Raw genomic sequence first — 21,221 nt, forward strand, 5'->3', positions numbered from 1 at the left:
AGTTAAAAGATTTCGAACGCTAGGCATATTTTTTGATTTAATTAAGGCGTCTGATTGTGTTGATCACAAAACATTGCTCCAGAAGTTGGACCATTACAGAATAGGAGTAGCTCACAATTGGTTGACCTCTTACTTTAGCAACAGACAGCAAAAGGTAATTGTTCACAGTGTTTAGAATGGCTGTAATGTGGGGTCTGAGTGGGGTATAGTCAAATGGGGAGGGGGGGGGGTGCCCCAGGGATCAGTGTTGGGGCCACTCCCGCTCCTTATTTGTATAAATAATATGCCTTCTAGTATTACAGGTAACTCTAAAATATTTCTGTTTGGTTGGTAGTAAAGGATGTTGTGTGGCAACACTGGCTCGGTTTCAAATAGTGCAATTCATGATCTAAGTTCATGGCCTGTAGAAAATTAACTAATGCTAAATCACAGTAAGACTCAGATTTTACAGTTTCTAACACACAATTCAACAAAACCTGACATTTTAATTTCAAAGAATGGGCTCATGATTAGTGAAACTGAACATGTCAAATTTCTATGTGTTCAAATATAGTTAACTGTCATGGAAAGCCCATGTTCAGGATCTTGTTCAAAGACTTAATGCTGCCATTTTTACTATTTGCACGGTATCTGAAGTAACTGATCGTTCAACACGAAAATTAGTCTACTTTGCTTATTTTCATTTGCTTATGTCGTATGGTATTATATTTTGGGGTAACTCTTCCCATTCTAAAAGGATATTTTTGGTTCAGAAACAGGTGGTTCGGGCAATCAGTGGTGTAAGTTCACAAACCTCTTGTTGACCCCTGTTCATGAGTCTGGGTATTTTGACATTGGCCTCTCTCTCTCTCTCTCTCTCTCTCTCTCTCTCTCTCTCTCTCTACACACACACACACACACACACACACACACACACACACACACACCTTACTGTCATTTCTTGTTAACAATATTAGCTTATTCCCAAGAATAAGCAGCTTTCACTCACTTAATACTCGGCAGAAATCAAACCTGCATTTGGATCAGACTTCCTTAACTCTCGTGCTGAAAGGTGTGCAGTATACTGCTGCATCCATTTTCAATAAGCTATCACAAGAATTCAAAAATCCTAGCAGTAATCCACACACTTTCAAATCGAAACTGGAGAGTTTCCTCATGGGTGACTCCTATTCTGTCGAGGAGTTCCTTGAAAAATTAAGTCGATTCTTGTTGTATTCGTTTATTGTTTTTACTTAAACTTATGACTCGGCATTTTTCAGGTTCATAAACATTTTATTTTTATCTGTCATTTCTTTTATGTTGTAATTTCATGTACTGATGCATTCCATGACCTTTAAGATTTTCTCCTCACTTTGGTCCCATGGAAATTGACATGTAAATAAATAAATAAAATAAACACTCGCTAACAACAGTGTTATCTTTGACGCATGCGCATCTGCTTCACAGTGTAAAATGCCTTCAAAATCTTCATTTTGAGAATGCCTGGTAGCTTGTCAGCAGAAATATCAGTACATGAATTAATAATATCCTTGATGCACTCCCAAAAAATGATGGAATAAATGTTCATATTGCAGACAAGTCTGAAGGCAAACTTATTCACAAATTGCCTCTAATATGCCCATGAAAGACAACAATAGTCATTACACAATGTTGATCGATACCAGACTTCCAAGGAGATGTGGGTCATTTACATATCAGGCACAGACTTGTTACATAGTTGTTGCTCACATAGTAGCTCGCACGGGACTGAGTATTTTTTGGGTGGCATATAAAGACTAGCATATGAACATATTATGATTTCAGAAACCACATTTTTGTTTGAAAAACTGCTGGGTTAGAATTTACTAATTTGACTGAGCTATACATTCATGCAACACTTTTGTTTACATAATAAATGATTAGCTTATACATTAAAAGTGATGACAGTATAAAGTATTGTGTCTGTGCTGGGAGTTATCTAGTTATCAGCATGACAGCCACATCTGCAGAGGGTCTCACTGAACCTTTGCAAATCAAAATTCCTCTCCATTCCTGGTCCAGTAACAATGTCTCTGATCTTACCTTCCCAGTCATCCATCACATCCAATGACTGGCTTCCCTCACAACTCAATACCACTCAGGGCTGGAGCAACTGAATCACATTCTCCATCAAGGCTTCGACTACCCTTCACTGTGCCCGGGGAAATGAGAAATATCCTTCCTACTATAGTCTCTACCCCTTCCACAGTAGTATCCCGCCGCCCACCCAAACTACAAAATTTATTTGTCCATCCCTACTCCAACCTTCCTCCCCAGTCCCTTTCCCTAAGGTTCACATCCTTGGTTGGTCGGTTGGGAGTGAAAGGAGCTAATCTGCAAGATCATCAGTCCCTCCCTCCGTTAAATGGCAAACCAGGAATGGTTGTCAAAGAAAGGGAGTGAAAGGCAAATCCAGGAAATCATACGTGTAACTAAGTAACTCTCTCTCACACACACACACACACACACACACACACACACACACACACACACACACACACACACAACCGCACGCGTACGCAGGCGCGCACATGCGCTAGGGGGAGGGGGAGAGGGAGAAGAAATAAAAGCCCAGACAAGTCGTTAAAAGGTCAGTCAAGACAAGACATTAAAATCAAGAAACAAAAAAGAATAAAGAATAAAAATGTGGAATGGGTAGAAGGCCAGGCTGGGCCACTGAGCACAGACCAACAAGGGGCCCCTTTGGGGGGGGGGGGAGGGGGGGGGAGGGTAGGGGTGTCCCACTTACCCCTCTGGTGATCAATGAGGCCAAAAACCCCTACCTTATAGGGATGAATAGAAACCACCTTTGCAGGCAAAACAATGCCAGATCAGCCACTTTGGCTTAGTCTGCTATCATCAGAGGTAGCGTGTCAGGAAAATTAAGACCACCTCAAAGCAGTAAAAAAATTAGGACAGTCTATGAGTTAGTGGGCACCATCAGTGGGCTCCACATCCGCAGTGAGGAGGATCTTCATGTTGGAGAACATGGCCATGAGCCAGCCAAATGTGGCCAATGCAGGGTCGACAGAGGACATTGGATTCCCTGCAAGTAGCACACAGGGAGAACTGTGATGTGGTGATGGTCTCCTTAGCTGCCCTCAGTTTGGGGAGATCAGAACAGAGCATTCCAGGTTCCAGACTTCCAGTAATCGATCTCGTATAAATGATCAAATGTCTGGTTCTGGAACCCCCATTTCAAGAGTCAGCATCTTTGTGATCAGCTTGACTAAGCTCATTCATTTCTCGAAATCCCAAACTGACTGGGGTTCTAAACAAAAACGACTGGCCATCCAGCTTGACGAAGGTCAGAGACAAGATCCTGGATAGCCGTAACCAGTGGCTGAGGAGAGCTGCACTGGTCTACAGTCTGGCAAAGGGAGTCACTAAAGATTAGGATACTCTTGTCAGAGAAAGAATGAATGTGGCTTTTTTAAGTGCTAGTGTAATGGCCATCAATGCACCAGCGAGGACACTGCAGCCAAGGGGCAGTGAGTGGAGTTTACTGCACCGTGCATATGTGTATGCAAAGCTTGTTCATCTGTCACTTGTTGATCCATCAGTGAATACCACTTCCAAACCTGGATACATTTCATGAGCAGCCAAGAACAGGCAGTGAAAAACCATGGTGTCAATGGAAACTTTCGGACCAAAGGAGACTTCCAGACAAATCCAAGGCTGGGACACAATCCACGAGGGCAGATCTGATGTCTCCCTGATCTGAAATGACAGTTGAAGAAGTTGCAGTTTCGAACAGACCCTGTATGCATGCAGCAATTTTAAGCCTAGTTCTGGGTCGCTGTTGTGGGAGGTGGAGCTCCCTTTCAGGGAAAAGGGCACAGTAGTTGGGATGTTTAGGGAAGCTATGAACGCATATAGCATAATTCAGCAGCTGTTGTCGGCATCTAATAGGTAATGGAGGGACTCTAGCCTTGACTAAAATGTTTCTCCAGGGCTAACTCAGAAGGGTCCTGTCGTAAGTCAGACCCCACAATGATGAATGGGGCCCAGTATCCACAGTGCTGAGGGTGATGCTGAACCATATGCTAGACTCCCACAATTTAGACAGAACAGAATCAGGGCTTCATAGAGCCACAGTCTGCCTCCATAGCGCAGCAGTAACATTACCATCTACCATGCAAGGGGGCCCGGGTTCGATTCCTGGCAGGGGACTGGGTGTTGTGTGAATGCACTTATCTTTTACTACCTGCCTCCTGGAGCCATATAATGCTCCATTCAGTGAATTGGAACTCTTCAGTGCCTTAGCCTATTGTCCTGATACTGCCCCAGGACCAGATTGCATCCACAACCAAATGCTGGAGCATCTCTCAGTGGATTGTCAGTGTCACATTCTTGTCCTCTTTAATCAAGTCTGGAATGAGGTTGAGTTCCCATCTCAATGGCAAGAAAGCCAGTACTGAAACTGGGTAAGAACCCCCTAAGTTACCCAGTCAGACTTGCCAACATTCTCAGTAAGTTGCTCAAATGCAGGATGAGCAAGCGGCTGTGTTCACTCATTGAGTCTTTGAGCCTTTTGGCTGCATCTCAGGGTAGTTTTCGCAAAAGCCGCTCCACTGCTGATAATTTGGTTCACATGAGGTCCACCATCTGGGTGGCCTTCGCACGTTTTCAGCACCACATCACTATCTTTTCTGATGTACAGAAGTCTTATGACATGACATGGTGTCACCACATCATTATGATGTTGAGTAGGGTCTCTGGGGTAGATTACAGATTTTTTGTCAAGAATTTCCTGTTGCTCCATACATTCTGGGTTCAAGTGGGCACTTCCTCAGTACATCCAATTTTCAAGAGAATGTGGTCCCTCAGGGCTCTGTACTGAGCGTCCGCCCTCTTTCTGGTTGCCATCAATGGTCAAGTGGCAGTTGTGAGGTCTTTGGTATCGCCCTCCTTATATGGCGACGATTTTTGCTTTTACTATTACTCCTCTTGTATAGGAGCTGCTGAGTGCTGCCTAAAGGACACCATATGAAAGATGCAGTCATGGGCTCTCACCCACGGCTTTCGGTTTCCAGTCACCAAGATTCATATTGTGCACTTCCATTGCCTACTACTGCCCACCCTCAACCAGAGCCGCTGTTTAATGAGTCGAAAGGTGTGATGATAGTTCTAAGATGCAGAGGTGAGAGCATAATCCTCAGAAAAATGTTTGGCAACAGAGTGGGGATCACTACAAATGGCACCATGTACAGAAATACTTCATACACCTGCACGGGACTGGACGCCATAGAGGCGTCTGATCTCTACCCATACCTGTTATGTAGAGGTACATGATCCAATGGTGGAAACTTATCATTTTATGAGCTAGCATGTGCGGGCACAGAGCTGTTTAAAGGCAGTGAGGTGTTTCAGTGAAGGGTGCCACTTATGGTGTTGGAGAGCCAGCCTATGATCTCTAATGGCTGCAGTGATCTCTGGGGTCCACCAGAGTACCGTATTCTAAGGGGGGGGGGGTCGGGGGGGGGGGGGGGGGGGGACGGGAGAGGGGGATTCCGAGGAAGAGGGAATGACTTGACTGGCTGCCAAAAGAATGGCTGCCGTCATAAGCTGAGCAGCCACATTGCTAACAGTTTGTGATGGGGATCTTATGATGACAACAGAGATGAACCCATTCCAGTCAGAATAGCTGAGAACCCATCTGTTTAGGCGTCCAGGGGGGGCAATGCTGAGGGAGGGACAGGAAAATCGGGAAGTGGTCACTCTACACACAGGTCATCATGGACCCTCCAGCGAATAGATAGTAAGTTCCATGTGCTGTGCTTAAGTGTGTGGAGACACCTGAGTTCAGGAGGAAAAGACTGAGCTGCGCCAGTAAAATTTTGATGTCTTTACCACGGCCAGTGACCATAGTAACATCCCATAAAAGGATTATGGGCACTGAAGTCGACCTATACTAGGAAAGGTGGGGGCAGCTGAGAGAGCAATGTAGATATTACATCCGGAGACATGACATCATTGGTAGCGAGATAAACATTACAGATGGTAAAATCTTGATGTGCCCTTACCCAAACAACCACAGCCTCCAAAGGTGTATCAAGAGGCACACGGTCACTGTACACAGAGTGCAGCACATACATGCAAACTCTACTCAATATTCTCTCATAGTAGGTACAATTCTTAAAATAAGTTCAGCAGCCACAAAGGGCAGAGGTTCAACTTGCTGGAAACCCCAGTTCCTGAATGGCAACACAGAATGGAGGGTAAGGGTTTAAAAGTTACTGTAGCTCAGCCACGTGGTGGAAAAAGTGGTTGCATTTCCACGGGGGGATCAGACTGAATACTGTGGGGGATGAAGCAACCAGGGGAGGGAGAAAAGGGGGGGGGCAGGTTATGACGCAGGGTCATGTGCTGCCTCCAGTTGAGACGTCAGGGGATCCACAGACATACGTTTTGCGGCACATTTCCTGAGGAGATCTGGTGTCTCAGGGGCCACGGAGATCTCCTCCTCAGGAACAGAAGGAATACCTGCAGAGTCCGGTGGCATGAGGGCCACCGGAGTTTCCTTCATCTCAGAGGTCTTCCTTTTATCCTGCTCTTCCTTCTCCTTAGAACACAAGGACTGGGCAATTGTCCCTGAATTGGTTTCAGGGCCAGAAGAAGAACAGCCAGCAGCCTGTAGTTCCTTCAGCCAACAGCTGGTGTCTGGCTGTGGACCAGCAGGAACCATGGAAGGAAGAGACCCCAGGGACTTCTTCCTAGCTAGAGAAGCTGGAGGGGGATGAGGCACCTTCGGCTAGGGGATGGGGACTGGTGGGGACGCAATGCTCCCAAAGTGGGTGTTGTGGGAGCACCAGAAGGGCCCCTAATCACCTGGGGGCAGGTATCAGCAGGCAGCTCTGATGGGCCATTTTAAAAGGCACAAAAGCACCATCAACAGAAATGCAGCACAATATTGTGTAATTTGTATGGGATTAAGATGCTCATACTTTTTTCTGGCCTCTTGGTATGTGAGCTTGTCCGGGGATTTTCTTCATACATTTAAAAATTGAGCAATGTGGTGGGCAGGGGGTATGTAACTTGCCACTGTTTACACAGATGGTGGGAGGGGCACAAGGAACTGCTCTCTCCCCAGATGTGGTTGTACATATTAAGCAGAAAGCGCTTGCTCGCACAAGAAAGGTGTTGCATCAACTGAATGTTAACAGCATCTGGCCCTGGGGTGCAGGATTGGGATGAAGTGAGGGCGTAATCTAGCTCCCTCATAGTAAAGGCAGCATTGTAGCACTCACAGTTCTAAGAGGAGAAGGCTGTTGTACGAGCCTCCTCTGCTCATTTCCCATGGAGGGAGGCAGGACGATAGTGGGAGGAGCTCGAAATCTCCGCAAACGGCGGCCCAAGGTGTTGAAGATAGCAATAGGGTCCACAATGACATCATCTGCTACTATCAGGCTGCAAATTGAGGATGGATCTTGGTCCCAGAGAGCAGTTGGAGGTTGGCCCACAGGACAGAAGAGGGAGTGGAACTGTTAAAAGAAGTGGCGAGTGAAATCCAGCTAGCTTTTTGCTATCCTGAAGAACGTGACGACACTACACGTGCATCTGTTTATAGTGAATGCAGTTTGCCATCATAAGATGACAGTTAAAAATGCAGAGCGCATGTCTCTGCTCACGAATCGAGTCAAGGCATGGCTTAGTCTAGCAAGCGATCGGGTCATGGCATGGTGAAGAGGAAGTGCGAGGAACGGAACATTCTGCAGCGATAAGGATAACATTTGTAAGATACTCCACCTGGTTATCACAACTGTGCAAATCTTGTTGTCGAAGTTAGTTCGCCAGGGAGGAGTAAATCCTCCAGTCGCCTATGGTTAGCTGCCATTTGGGTGTGCATGGAGGTGGGGTAAGAGCCAGGAAACGGATAGCACAAGGGAAATGGTCACTCAAGTATGCGTCAGAGAAAATAGACGGACCATTCAAGACGATGAGAAAGCTGTGCAGTGCAGAAGGATAGGACCAAATGGGAACAGGTGTGCGAGGAGTCTGGAAGGAACGTGGGTGCTCCTGTGTTAAGGCAGAAGAGGTTAAGTTGATTAAGAAGGTAAGCCAAGAGGGCACCTCTCAGACAGGGTCTGAAGGAAGCCCAAAGCAGATGGTGCACATTAAAGTCACCGAGCAGCAGAAAGGGGTAGGGTAATTGCCCAATAAGCTGGAGGAAGTCTACCCTGGTAACATGCGACGGAAGGGTGTAAACAGTACAAAGGAAAAAGGTCAAGTGAGGAAGGAAAGGTGAACTGCAATAGCTTGAAGACGGGTAACCAGGGAGATGGGTTGACTATGAACGTCATCCCATATGGGTAACATGACTCCCCCATGAGATGGGATGCTAACCTCAGTGGGAAGGTCAAAATGGGGTGAGAAGAAATGTGAAAGCTCAAAGTGGTCGTGAGGACACAATTTTGTTTCCTGAAGGCAGAGTACAAGTGGACGCAGGTACTTGATGATACCCCCTTCAAGAACGGATGGTTATCATGCTGGGTTTTTGGCATCCTACAACAACAGGATGGAAGGACACAGAGACAGAGCAGACACCACAGTGGGCGACTTTTCCTGAACGACATGCACTTCTGTAAAATTTGGGGAAGATGGCTGGTCAAACCCAATAATTGGGATACTATAATCATTAATGGAACTGAAACTAGAAATCAAGACCAAAACCGGGAACCAAGTCCAGGCAGGGTCTGCACCGTAAGGACCATCCAAAGGACAGTCAGAGAGGTAAGAGATAGTCAAAGTGTGTGTTTGCAGCACAGAAAGAGGAACTAGTGCTGCAAACATTGGGACCCGTGGTACCCAAGCACATACTCACCAAAGAGTGGTGAGCCCCCTGGGGATCATATCCCTGCAGAAGACCAAGATGCAAGACCTGTCCCTTACATCCTTCCACTTCCACCTACTCTGGCCATGTCAGTCATTTTCTAACTCAGCAAATGCAAGGCCACCTATGAAAGCAGCAATGTAGTCTGCCAACTTAGCTGCAAATACTATGCAGCATTATAGGTGAGCATAGCCACTAACAAACTGTCCATCTGCACGAATGGCCACCACCAAATTGTGGCCAAGAGACAACTGAGCATGCTGTGCAACACCATGAGCCTGAGTTCAGTGACTGTCCATGCCATCTCAATTCTTCACATCAACATCAGCTTTTCAGAATAGTGTAGGTGAGAATTTTCCAGTGGAACACATCCTTTGTTCTTATAACCCCCATGGCCTCAGTCCCCTCCAGTCCCTGCCCCCCCCCCCCCCCCCCACCTCTGTCCCCTATCCCTGTTCCCACATTGACTTCACATGTACCTTCTGTATTCACTTGGCTCACCTTTCCCTATCTCTGTTCCCCCCCTCGCAGCCCATCATACTGTCCCTGCCATGTTTCTGTATAGTCTTCCAAGGAGCACTACAGCATTTCTCTCCCTCTGCTACCCTGCTATCTCTCCCCCTCCCCATCTCTTCTGCACCTCCCATACCAACCAAACTGAAATCTCTATTCATCGCAGCAGCGCCACTGTGCCCTCAGATGACAGAGTATATATGTTAGAAGGGCTAATTTAGAGGACAAAATGTCCCCAACCAGACAGAGGGTATCAATCTCTAACACAAATATGCACTCTGCGATTTAAGAACTTTCTACAATTTAGAACCAAGACAACAAGAAGTCTACCACTCATTTTCAAGTTCTTGATGTTTAACTAGTCAGGAAAATGCCCCATCTCCTGCACTGTATGTAAAAAGTTTGTGGAATATTCTCAATGAGTACTTTTTTGTGACCTAGTGTTGCGTGCAGTGAGGGAAATGGTTTCCGTATGGAGTAATGTAGTCTACGGAGTTTCCCAGATTTCAGTTTTTAGCACATTTCTTCTCTCTGTATACATCAATGATATTTCTTCTGTGTTACATTTTTAAAACTGTCCCTTATATGATGATGTCAGAACTAAGAATATCACACCTGCCATATTGGGAATGAATTATCACCTTTGTGCAGTATTAAGATGGGCGACACCCAAGTCTCAAACTAAATACTATCAAATCAATGTTGATCTTTATATTAGAATGAAAGTTGAGTTCATCAGCAAACAGTTCCATAAAACAGTCCCTTCTGAACTCTTTGATGTACTCTATTATCCAAAATTTAGAAACTATACCACAGCAAAAATCTAGTCCAGTGATTAGTTCCATTCCACAAAAATACCAGAAACGACAGCTTATTAGCACTAGCCATGAATGATTTTGTAAGATATACATGGACCAGTCCATTATTTAATCTTGTTAATCCTTTTATGACACTGCTTAAGACCATTCGGATAACACAGGTAAAAAGACACATGCTTTTCTGGAAGATAATTCATTCCTGGATCCAGATCCAATTTCATAATTTCTATATCGAGCTCAGTTTCCATATAATACTGGTTTCTGTAAATGCTTATGTCAGCCTATGTATTATATCATAGTGTCACTCAAAAGAACAACAAAAGAATCTGTGCGGTACACAAATTAATCAAAAAAATGAGCAACCTAATAATAGTTTCTTCTCAGTTTCCTGCAATACTTTGCATCAGAAAGGTCCAGCGGTAGTCGGACAACATAGCAGTCCTCCAATTGCCTTGGCAATGCTTTTCCATTTGAGAATGTCTTGGTGGAACTGTTCTCAATTAGTGGCACCAAGGTCATCCAGGAAGAAGTCCAAATGGCCATTCAAGAAATGTATCTTCAGTGACGTGACGGTGGGCCCACTTTTTTCTTCATTTGTTGTCCTCGGTGTCGACGTACTGCATTGTGATACTGGCTGAAAAATGGGGTGTGAAAGTACAACACTGACTACTTTAAATAATGTAGCCAACTGGTGCACAGTTGTGTTTCACTGTAGTTTACTTTCACTGTTCACAACCCCCCAACAATACACAGTTATATCGCCAGTGCACTACTGTTTTAACATTCCATAAGCCTCATTAACAGTTTGCAGGCAAACCTCCACATACTGCTACATAGTTTACTACTTAATATCTAAGAGCAGTAAAAGCCTAACCACAAAGTTCACAGTTCTTGAAGAATAGAAAGGTACATATGGAGCAGACACTGTCATTGTTTTAACACACGGCCTAATTGCGTTGCACTTATTTCGTGATTGCATTGTTGTTGATCTAACCAATTCAGGTTCCTCATCTGAAACAAACATGGCCGTGGACTGACTGTCTCGCGACCAAAAATTGGGCCCTTATATTTCCTCACAATAATAGGTACTGAAACTACACATTGTTTGAACTTCAATTTACAGAAATTACAATTAAAACTTAACTCATTAAATTAACAGAATACATTGAAAAATTGGTTCTTTTTAACAGTTTCTTCTACTACGAGGGTTAAGCCAAATTATTTGTTTAAATGATGAAATTAACATACACAGTTACATAAACAATACTTTTGACAAAACTATTAATTACTTTGGAATTAATGAAGGGCTGGCTTTGCTAACATGTTTTTGAATCTCCGCTTTTCTTTTCTTTTCTTGGGGCCTTTATCCCGCTTCAATGCAGGGTCGGCCGTGTTACTATGAGTTGGCAGTGTTAGTTACAGATGGTGGCCGGATGCCCTTCCTGCTGCCACCCCAAACCCCCCAGTACGGATTTAGTGTACCCCAGCTGTCTGCGTCTAGTGTAAGCCATGTAAACGTGCGCACCTTTTCAAATGCCTGCGAGTTGTGTAACTGAGGTGGAATGTGGAGACCAGCCCAGTATTCACCTAGTGGGATGTGGAAAACTGCCTAAAAACTACATTCAGGCAGGCCGGCAAACCAGCACCCATCATTAATGTGCCAGGTGGATTTGATCCTGAGCCGGTGCGCCTACCCGAGTCCAGGAGGCAGCGCATTAGCGCTCTCGGCTAACCTGGCGGGTTTGCTAACAAGTTTTCAAATAGAGCCAAATAAATATTCCCGCCGGGGTCAGGGAATTTATCTACCTCATGATGACTGGGTGTTGTGTGTTCTTCATCATCATTGACTCGCAAGTCGCCAAAGTGGTGTCAACTAAAAAAGGACTTGCAATACGGCGGCCGAACTTCCCAGCTTGGGGCCTCCTGGTCAACAATGCCATACAATCATTTCATTTCACTTAAAGAATGCTATTTTTTCGCCTCCCAAATGTTTATAATTAGTACATAATTTATATTTGTTTCCAAGTGAACAATAGAATTTAAGTTACGAAACAATTACTGATTTCACCCTATAACAAAAGATACTAACTAGGAACAGTCAAAATAAATTATAAAATCAATTACATACATAAAACTAAGCACAAAATTAGATCTGGTGTTATATTCTTTAAAACTGGGGACCAACGTTTCTCTTTTATGAAAATGCAGATTATACTCGTGTATGTTAATGGTAATTAGTCAGAAATGAAAAAATAAAAAAATGAATCTATGGAGGCAAGTGGCAAAACAAGAGGGAAGTAAAAATATCCCAGCCTGCTTCGTCATGTGTTATGTCCCATAAGGTGGCATGATCTCACTTGTTCTTATACAGTGTCATGTGTTTTGTTCCTTATGGTTGCCTAAAAAGTTCTAAAAAACACATGAAAAAGAGCCATGCCACTTTTTTAATATCGCTCAACAAATCAAGGAAATAATCATCAGCCATTAATTGCCTATTTCTCTACAAATATTCTTTCCTTAATTTTTACTTCACTGATCCTTGGCACTTTATGTTGTAAATGCATGAATCCATATGGTGATTTGTCTGTGGCTGTACCAAGTTTTTGATAAGACTCAATTTAATACTCAGTGTAAGTAGATACACATTTTTCCAGTCAGGAGTCTTCACAGCATTCATCTCTCCACACTATTTTTCCCCAGAATAGTGGTTTTTCCATCTCTGCTGTCACACTCTCATATAAAGCAGCAGAACTGTGTGTATCTGATCGGCAAACAGAGCGTAACTGCAGTAACATTGAGATCTCTATATATATGCAATTTGTATTGCTCTTACTGAATTCATGTGAATAGCAGTTTAAAGTTCTTTCATGTCTCTTCCAAGTTAATTGTGTGAGCAATTGCAACAGAAGAGAATTTTTCCCACTGTGGAAAAGTACGGTTTTCAGACTAAGTTTGCTGGAATCTATGAACGAGCACCAATCACTTACTTTGAAATCATGGCCAAGAGTCTCCATAATGGATTCAATGTCACCTTCCTTCAAGAAATATTCAGAAAAAGGAGCATGGCAGTCATGACAAAACTCATTTTTGCATCAGAAAGAATAAAATTATTTTGTTAAACGTGAAGCTAGAGTCTCAATCTGCTGCTTCAACAATTTTAAATCACAAATATGATCACCGAGATCCTCTTGCAAAAAATATGTGGCTCAAGTGATTCAAAAGGCAAGTGAGATTTTCGGTCAGCATGCGTATCTTCTTCCCTGTCCTCTAGGTGTTTGTGACTGATTCCTCTTCACTCACTGTCACGTTCTCAGGAGTCACTGGTACCAGCAGTCCTTCATTGTAACATATAGGTCTTAAAATAGATCATAAATTGGGATATTGCACAGATTTCTTCGTTTCAGAGATGATCCCAGCTATTTTTATCACTGAGAAATAACCATCTATTTTGTGATCTGTTAGTTCCCTCTAAATCATGGGACACCAAAGGACATGTGTGCAATCCTTTTAACCAGCCTGTCAGGAGTGTAAAACATGTGAAACAAAATATGAGAGAGGGGTGTGGTGGCAACTTCATCTTTAGCACCAATCTTGCACCCAAAATAAAGTTCAAGGCATTTTTTTTAACAAGATGCTTAAGTTTTCGTTTCTGGGATTTCAGAGTTAACTCACCACATATATAAAAAAAAGAATTTGGGTGTTTTGTACAGGTACGAGGCATTTCTTCTTCTGCATTCACACAAAAAAGCAAACCCTCACAAACTTACAGCAACTCTGTTCACAAGGTCAGAGCTCTCTCACTACCGATACCAATGCATCACACAACATGATGCAAGGCAACGTCAGCACAACTCACCAGCCTCTTCTGTATCCTAGTGGTGAATATCTAACTGAGGATCACATTTTGAATTCCTTGTATATATTTTGATTGTTTACCAAAAATTACCTCCACAAAAGTAAATTAAATAAAAGAAAATCAATTCAGTAATCCTAAGTCACCAACATGCAGCATTTTCAAGTTATGTCTTTGATAGAGGGTAGTGTATCTCATGAAAACTGAACCAGATAGGCGAAATCAGATTTTGTTTTCAAAATCACTAATCACAACTTAGCTAAAAATGCCATTCACATTCTTTGTGATAAAAATTTTGTTTAGCACTGTCGTGTGTTTCTCATCCATTCTGCTGCCTTACAATACCTCTCTTTGCATATCAAACAGTCTCCAACATTCCATAGAAAGAATAAAAGGTCTGACATGTCCAAAAACTTGGTAGTACAGATGTATAACTAATTTTCCACATTTTAGTCATGCCTTTGGAACAAGCCCCCCAATAATCTATGGCTTATCTGAAGCATGCTGATGCATTTGAAAGGAGATTAAAGCTTTTCCTATAATCATTGGCACAGTTTTACTACTATCCAAAATCAAACCAGCCTATTAAAGTGCAAAAATCCTTCCAGCTTTCTTCATCAAGATGTCTCCCCCCTCCCAATCCACTTCTGTTGCTGAATGTACCTCATTATTTCTTGGTCCTTCTCACGCCAGTTCACTTATCCAGTTTTGATTCTCTCAGTACTGGTGCCATGCCCTCTTATTAGTATTTCATAAATACTGTTCGGCACAAATGGTATACAATGAATAATTTAACTAACACAAAGTTAATAGGACTGACATTACTGTAACATGTATACGTTCATTAATATACTAGTAAATATAATGCTGTCCTCAGGTCAAAGGTTGATCTGAACAATACAGTGCTTTACTGAACATTGTCCTACTGAAGGCGGTATGTCACTGCCTTATTTTGGCCACTGAAACGACTTCCAGCCAGTTATAGGAAGAACTCCAAACCATGTTGCAATTTTGCATTTTTCACAGTAACAACCATTGCCAGAGGAAGGTTACAGTAAAAAATCTTAGAGCCAACTGGGAACTAAATCCGAGACCATTGGATTTGGAGTCTGATAGTTATCTGTTATGCTATGTATCTATTATTACTTCACTAATCATCCTGCTAGAGTTTATTGGCAAAAACAATACTCATAAGTACATGGCAATTAAAATATATAACAAATTGTCTACACATGCCTCAAGCATGCGAATCCAAATGTTTAAGGAAAAGTTGCACAACTTCTTGTTAGGTAACCTACTCTATTCATTTCAAGAATTTTTAGAAATGCCCTATATCAACTTAAAAATGTAACAATGTATTTTATTAAATTAATAGGTTAAGTGAAACGACGAAGTCTATTGCATGTAATAATGCTGAATAACTAATAAAGAATCTGAATCTGGATGTCTTTAGTAACTGGAAACCTCATGTTGGAACAGTGCAGAATCAAGCTGATCTCGTAGGTTCCCCTTCAGATTTCTTGCCCCACCCTCATGTGGACCAATTCTATTTTACATGAACCAGTTATATAATACACATGTTGAACAGAAAGGAAATACAGTGCTAACCTGACTACAGCAGATGCTGAAAGTGACCACCATTCATCTCTGGGCACTTTTGGCACAGGTCAGCATGTTGCTGAAGGTAGATCGAGGCTGGACTGCTGGAATTGCTGCAGTCTCATCCAAAATGTTGTGCTGCAGTTCTTTAAGACTATTAGGGTTGATATATCTTTGACTTGAGGGATCCTCACACAAAGTAATCATACACTGACAGATCAGGTGGACCGGGTGATCAGCTAGGGCCACAACCAGACTGATCTCTGCTGACAACTCCATCAGGTGTAAAGATTGTGCGAATGTGCTCCAAAGTTCAGTCGGCTGTATGGGCAGTTGCTCGATCCTTTTGAAAGTAATGATAGGTCTTTCCTATCTCCGTTAATGCTGCCATAAATTCACATCCAATTGTATCCACTCATCGGGGCCACTTTTATTTGGCCCACCCTGTATATACTGTATGTGTAAGTATATTTGACATGTCTTACACCATTACGTAAAATGGTCAAAGGACAAAACAATAAAAGAATACAGCAACGGGAAATGGGCTGCAGGCGCAGTTGTCGACAATAAATGCCATTACTTACTTTCTCCAACTACTATCAGTATACAAGCATGTGTTACTCTTTTACTTTTGGCTGCATTAAGTCCAGCATTACTTTTCTCTAAATACAGTTGTGCCGTACTTAGAACCTTGTCAACAGTACTGAGCAATCACAAGCTCACAGCAAAACGGTCCTTTGCTAGTAGACACTAATCACAATTACTAACCGACTCTTTCTGTAGAATTTCTGATCTAATTTGCTTTCACACACACACACACACACACACACACACACACACACACACACACACACACAGTCCATGTCTACAATTGGGTAATATCTGTTGCCAGTTTATGATAAAATATGACCAGCTAATTCCCTTCCTGACAACTGCCTCTAATGACTCCATTGTCAACAGCACCCTAACTGTCTTTCGTGTAAAAAGGAATATTTGACATGACTTGTTGGCTTCGATCAATGACATAGCAAAAGTGACATACGGTGTAAACAAAATGGTGGCTGTAACGTGATATCAGTGCAAATGTTTTGAAATGGCCTAAGCTACAGATCAGTCTGACACCACAACCAAGTTTTTTTTAGTTTCACATTCATTCGCTTCACCAATTCACAACCAAGCTGTCAGCTTCCAATCTAAAACAGACCTTGAGCAAAGTTGCAGAGCAGTCTGTCACCACAGCTTTTTTTTTTTTTTTTTTTTTTTTTTTTTTTTTTAACCAATTAACAACAAAACTGTGAATATACACACCGAAACCTGATGCCGCAGCAGCCATTACCCTTCTGTCACTGGTCAAACCTGATGACTCCTATCAAATATTCCTCCCAATCTTGTCTTTTTTCTGACTAACCATACCATGTAAAATACAATTGTGGGTAGACCACAGGACACAGAATCAACTGCTCATTATCACCATGACCATCAGCCATCTGACATGTACTGATCGATACTTGTGATCTAAACAATACCATGTATGGGGCTGGTCAACTATAAATATTATGCCTTTGAATGTCCTTACTTACCATTTCTTTGGTGACTATCCGGAACATACAAGACATCATCAAAAGCAAAACCTTTATCTGCAAGTAGCAACAGTGGTGGGGTTCTTTCATTATTGTAATGCCATCTTTCAAATAATTCATCTCTCTTGTAAACTGTGAAGTTTTCTACTTCTGAAGCAACTTTCAAAGCATTGTATACGTCTTCAAATTCACCTGTGGTAATAATAATCATAACAGACTCAGTTAATGTTAGAGTTAGAATATACAATAAGCTACATGTTACTTGCTCGCTATCCGAGAACAATAATAATGTTTTCACGAGAACAATAACACAAAAAAAGAGCAACACTGTCACTTCAAAAAACATATCAAAGCTATAATGTAAATGACATGTCATGTGTGATATGTACTCATAAATAATTAATTGTTAACTTTATTAAATCAAAATTAATAGCATTACGCTGGGAAGCACACAGGTACCTTTTTTGGGAATTACATGCAGTGCCGGTGATGTGCTGGCTGTTAGATACTTTGTTTTGTTAACATAAAGTGCCAAGTTGATTATTCTGTCTGCTGATACACTGTCCATGCCATGATCACTCAAAAGGAATACATTAAGCTTACTACTTAAGCCAGTAACAGCAATCTGGTCAAACAAATATTTAGTTATATTATCGCACCTCATAATCTGCTTTAACACCTCCGGTGACTCAGGACCAAATAAATGTGAATGGCTGTCAGGCTCTTCAAAATAGAGAAACACCAAGTTTGTTGGAGTGACAGGATCCATAAACCATTTTAACACTGCATCGACTCGATCTGTCCATGATACAGATGGTTTAAACGTAGTGAGAAATGTAGGGAGAACACCTTGATAGTCAAACTCTCCTCCTGGCCACATGTAAACCCCACTGCGATGGTTCAGTTTTTCATTTAGGCTCTATGAAAAAGGGAACATCAAATAAAGAATACAGGCTAACCATGCAGGTTGTTTTCTGCACAAGGAGTTGTATTACAATGTGATAAAGCTTACCCAAAGTGGAGTAACACTGTTTCCGAATTTCCACAGTTCTTCGCTGTATGAAATAACTTTGCCATATCTCTCATCATATAAACTACTTGCCATAACACCGTGTGAACTTGGAAATAAACCTGTGGCTATTGAGTGATGATTTGGAAACGTTTTTGTAATAAAAACATTGCGCATATATTGAGAGTGAACGCCTCTCTCATGAAGACTGTGTAGGGTTGGTGTTACGTTCTTATTTATGTAATCATATCGGAAACCATCAAATGACACCACTAACAAAAGGGGTTTAGTTGGAGAACCGTAAAAAACAGCAAACAGAGTAAAAATGCATATTAACAATATTGCTATGAATACAAACACAGTGTCGTACATGTCAGTCACACATCCAGATTGCCACAAAACATATGATATGAAATCAAACTTCCCAGTCTTCTATTTTACATTATTCGAAAACAAATGACATAGTGTTTCGTCTCACAAAACCAGAAACGTATGATCAATCCAGCACCTACAGCAACTATAATACCCCTTTCAATGAATATGGTACAGCAGTCGTACTATACGTGGTATATTTTTAGAGCAAATAAAGAGTCACTGTTTTGTTTTTGATTACTAGGGTAATGTTAACACTTCAATACGTAATGACAATTATGAGGTCTGTACTGTGCACAAATTACCCAACACCAGCAGAAATTTTATGCAGGGCAAAGCCTGATTTCGTAATAGGCTATATAGCTGTACGAAAAGCACATATCAGACAAATCCTGAATTATTGCTCCAAGTAAGTAAAGTATGCGTAAATGAAATATGGAATGTAATTTCTCTCAGACAGATGTTTGAAGTGGCGCTGAGTTAGTTAGATCAGCGAAATCATACGGTCATATCCACTGGCGCCAATATTGAATTATTCTGGCAACATTAAATTATGAAGCCAAGTTCATACACACCATCGAAGTATCGCAACAGCTAGCGGCAATCCGCATGTGTATATATGAACTCCCGGTTTTCAGTGGCGCAATTTAAGAGACGCAACTTTTGTCATTCCACAAAAAGTTCAACTTGGTTGTAATTTGTTACGCCAATTTCCTTCCACCAATGTTCCCTGATGGCTGTAACTCGAAACACGAGTATTGCGTCGCCGTTGTGGTGGGGTAATAGCTGCGTTGCTCCATTCGATTTTAGTGTGTTTACATTTTATTACTGAAAAAAGTCCAAGCCGGTGGCGGGAGGTACACTTTCGCAGCTTCTGCAAGTACAAGACCAACAGTTTAATTTCAATTTTCTGATGCAGTGCGTGTGCGTGTGTGTGTGTGCAACATTTGCAAACCAATGTTCTAGGCCTATTCCACAATCTTGAAAGATTTTTGGATAAATAAATAAACAAACTTAATATCTTACCAAAAAAGCGATTCGTATGAATTTCGTGATTTCTGAGACCAGACACTGTATAAATTGTGCATTATATGCGGTAAAAAGTCCAGAAATGTGATGGGGTAGCTGTTCAAAAAATGGTTCAAATGGCTCTGATCACTATGGGACTTAACTTCTAATGTCATGAGTCCCCTAGAACTTAGAAGTACTTAAACCTAAGTAACCTAAGGACATCACACACATCCAGGCCCGAGGCAGGATTCGAACCTGCGACCGTAGCAGTCGCGCGGTTCCAGACTGTAGCGCCTAGAACCGCTCGGCCACCGCGGCCGGCTGGGCAGCAGTTAAACCAAAAATTAGTTATTAGAATTGCCTACATTAAAGTATACAATTAGATTCTTGGAAGAGTGACGTGCTTGCTGATGATATTTGCATGCCAGCTGTTTGCCACAGCAGAAAGTATTTTTGTGTTTGAGTGTTATTTCTTTTGTAAATGTGTTTGTGGCCCCTGATTTATCGATGAGTGAAATACATTTTCGGGTCTAACATTTGAATTTCGTCTTCCTTGTGTTTAGCTCTTGCCACAGCTCTAATGCCATAACCTGCACAATAACATTAATACCTGCCCATAAGGTTTCAGTTGACGCCATTCTTAAAGCTGTGCAACCATGTAGAATTGGTGCTGCAAGCAAAGTCTACATATCCGGGGACGATGGGGTGTTGCGGCTTCCCATGAGCTCCCAGGGAAAGGAAAAATATAGTATGATCGGGTGTTTTTCTTTCAAGAAAATGATTTAAAAGTCAGTATTATGCAGATTTTTGAAGTGTCGGAACTAGAACTTTGTTTGGTTACTTACAACACGCCACTCGCCTTCCGAAATATTAACAGTACTTCATATCCACAGGTCTAGACCCCCGCCCCACCCTATAGGCGACATTGCACGGAAACATCAGGAAATGTGAAGCCATCGAAACACAGAACACAATAATATCAGAAGTGCAATGCCCATGTTACGATACGAAAACATTTCGAAGCTAGCAATCTGAGTGGCCTGGCCTGGCAGTGAACTTCCATTTCGGGAAAAGATGGTGTAACAATCTATATTAGTATTAGATGATAATATTTTTCATTCATACTTCATGGGTGGGTCTGGTAGTAAAGTGTATTTATTTATAAATCCCAAAATTTTAATTTCAACTGTGTGGCTGTTAACAAGTAGAAATTATGTTCCTGATTACGACCGACTTACGTGCATTACGTCCTTTGAATTGTGTTGTAAATATGTTACTCATATTCTGCTTAATTTTGGCTGTTATCCGTAATATTGGATGGCGTAAATGATGCCACATTTCCTTTTGGTTCAAAAAGGTTCAAATGGTTCTGAACACTATGGGACTTAACATTTGCGGTCATCAGTCCACTAGAACTTATAACTACTTTAACCATCTAACCTAAGGACATCACACTCGTCCATGCCTGAGGCAGGATTCGAACCTGTGACCATAGCGGTCGCGCGTTTCCAGACTGAAGCGCCTAGAACCGCTCGGCCACACAGGCCGGCCATTTCCTTTTGTTTAATATAAAACAGAAGCTTGTTTCATCACATGTAATTCTGTGGATTCATGT

At 42.0% G+C, this 21,221-nt stretch overlaps 1 protein-coding gene across 2 annotated transcripts in view; it reads right to left on the bottom strand.

Annotated features, from left to right (window-relative positions):
• LOC126473744 (ectonucleotide pyrophosphatase/phosphodiesterase family member 5-like) overlaps positions 1-19,129 on the bottom strand; it is a 32,495-nt gene extending 13,366 nt beyond the window's left edge. The window contains exons 1-3 of one of the 2 annotated variants that reach the window (XM_050100994.1): positions 18,227-19,129; positions 17,674-18,133; positions 17,215-17,406 (exon numbers count right to left, since the gene is read on the bottom strand). In XM_050100994.1, coding sequence (XP_049956951.1) covers positions 17,215-17,406; positions 17,674-18,133; positions 18,227-18,595 — 1,021 coding nt within the window. In that variant the 5' untranslated portion in view covers positions 18,596-19,129. The remainder of the gene's footprint in view (positions 1-17,214; positions 17,407-17,673; positions 18,134-18,226) is intronic. The other variant, XM_050100992.1, reaches the window with a different exon arrangement.
• Between the last annotated feature and the right edge of the window lie 2,092 nt (positions 19,130-21,221).

This window comes from Schistocerca serialis, chromosome 4 (genome assembly GCF_023864345.2).
Source record: "Schistocerca serialis cubense isolate TAMUIC-IGC-003099 chromosome 4, iqSchSeri2.2, whole genome shotgun sequence".
Lineage (NCBI taxonomy): Eukaryota > Metazoa > Arthropoda > Insecta > Orthoptera > Acrididae > Schistocerca > Schistocerca serialis.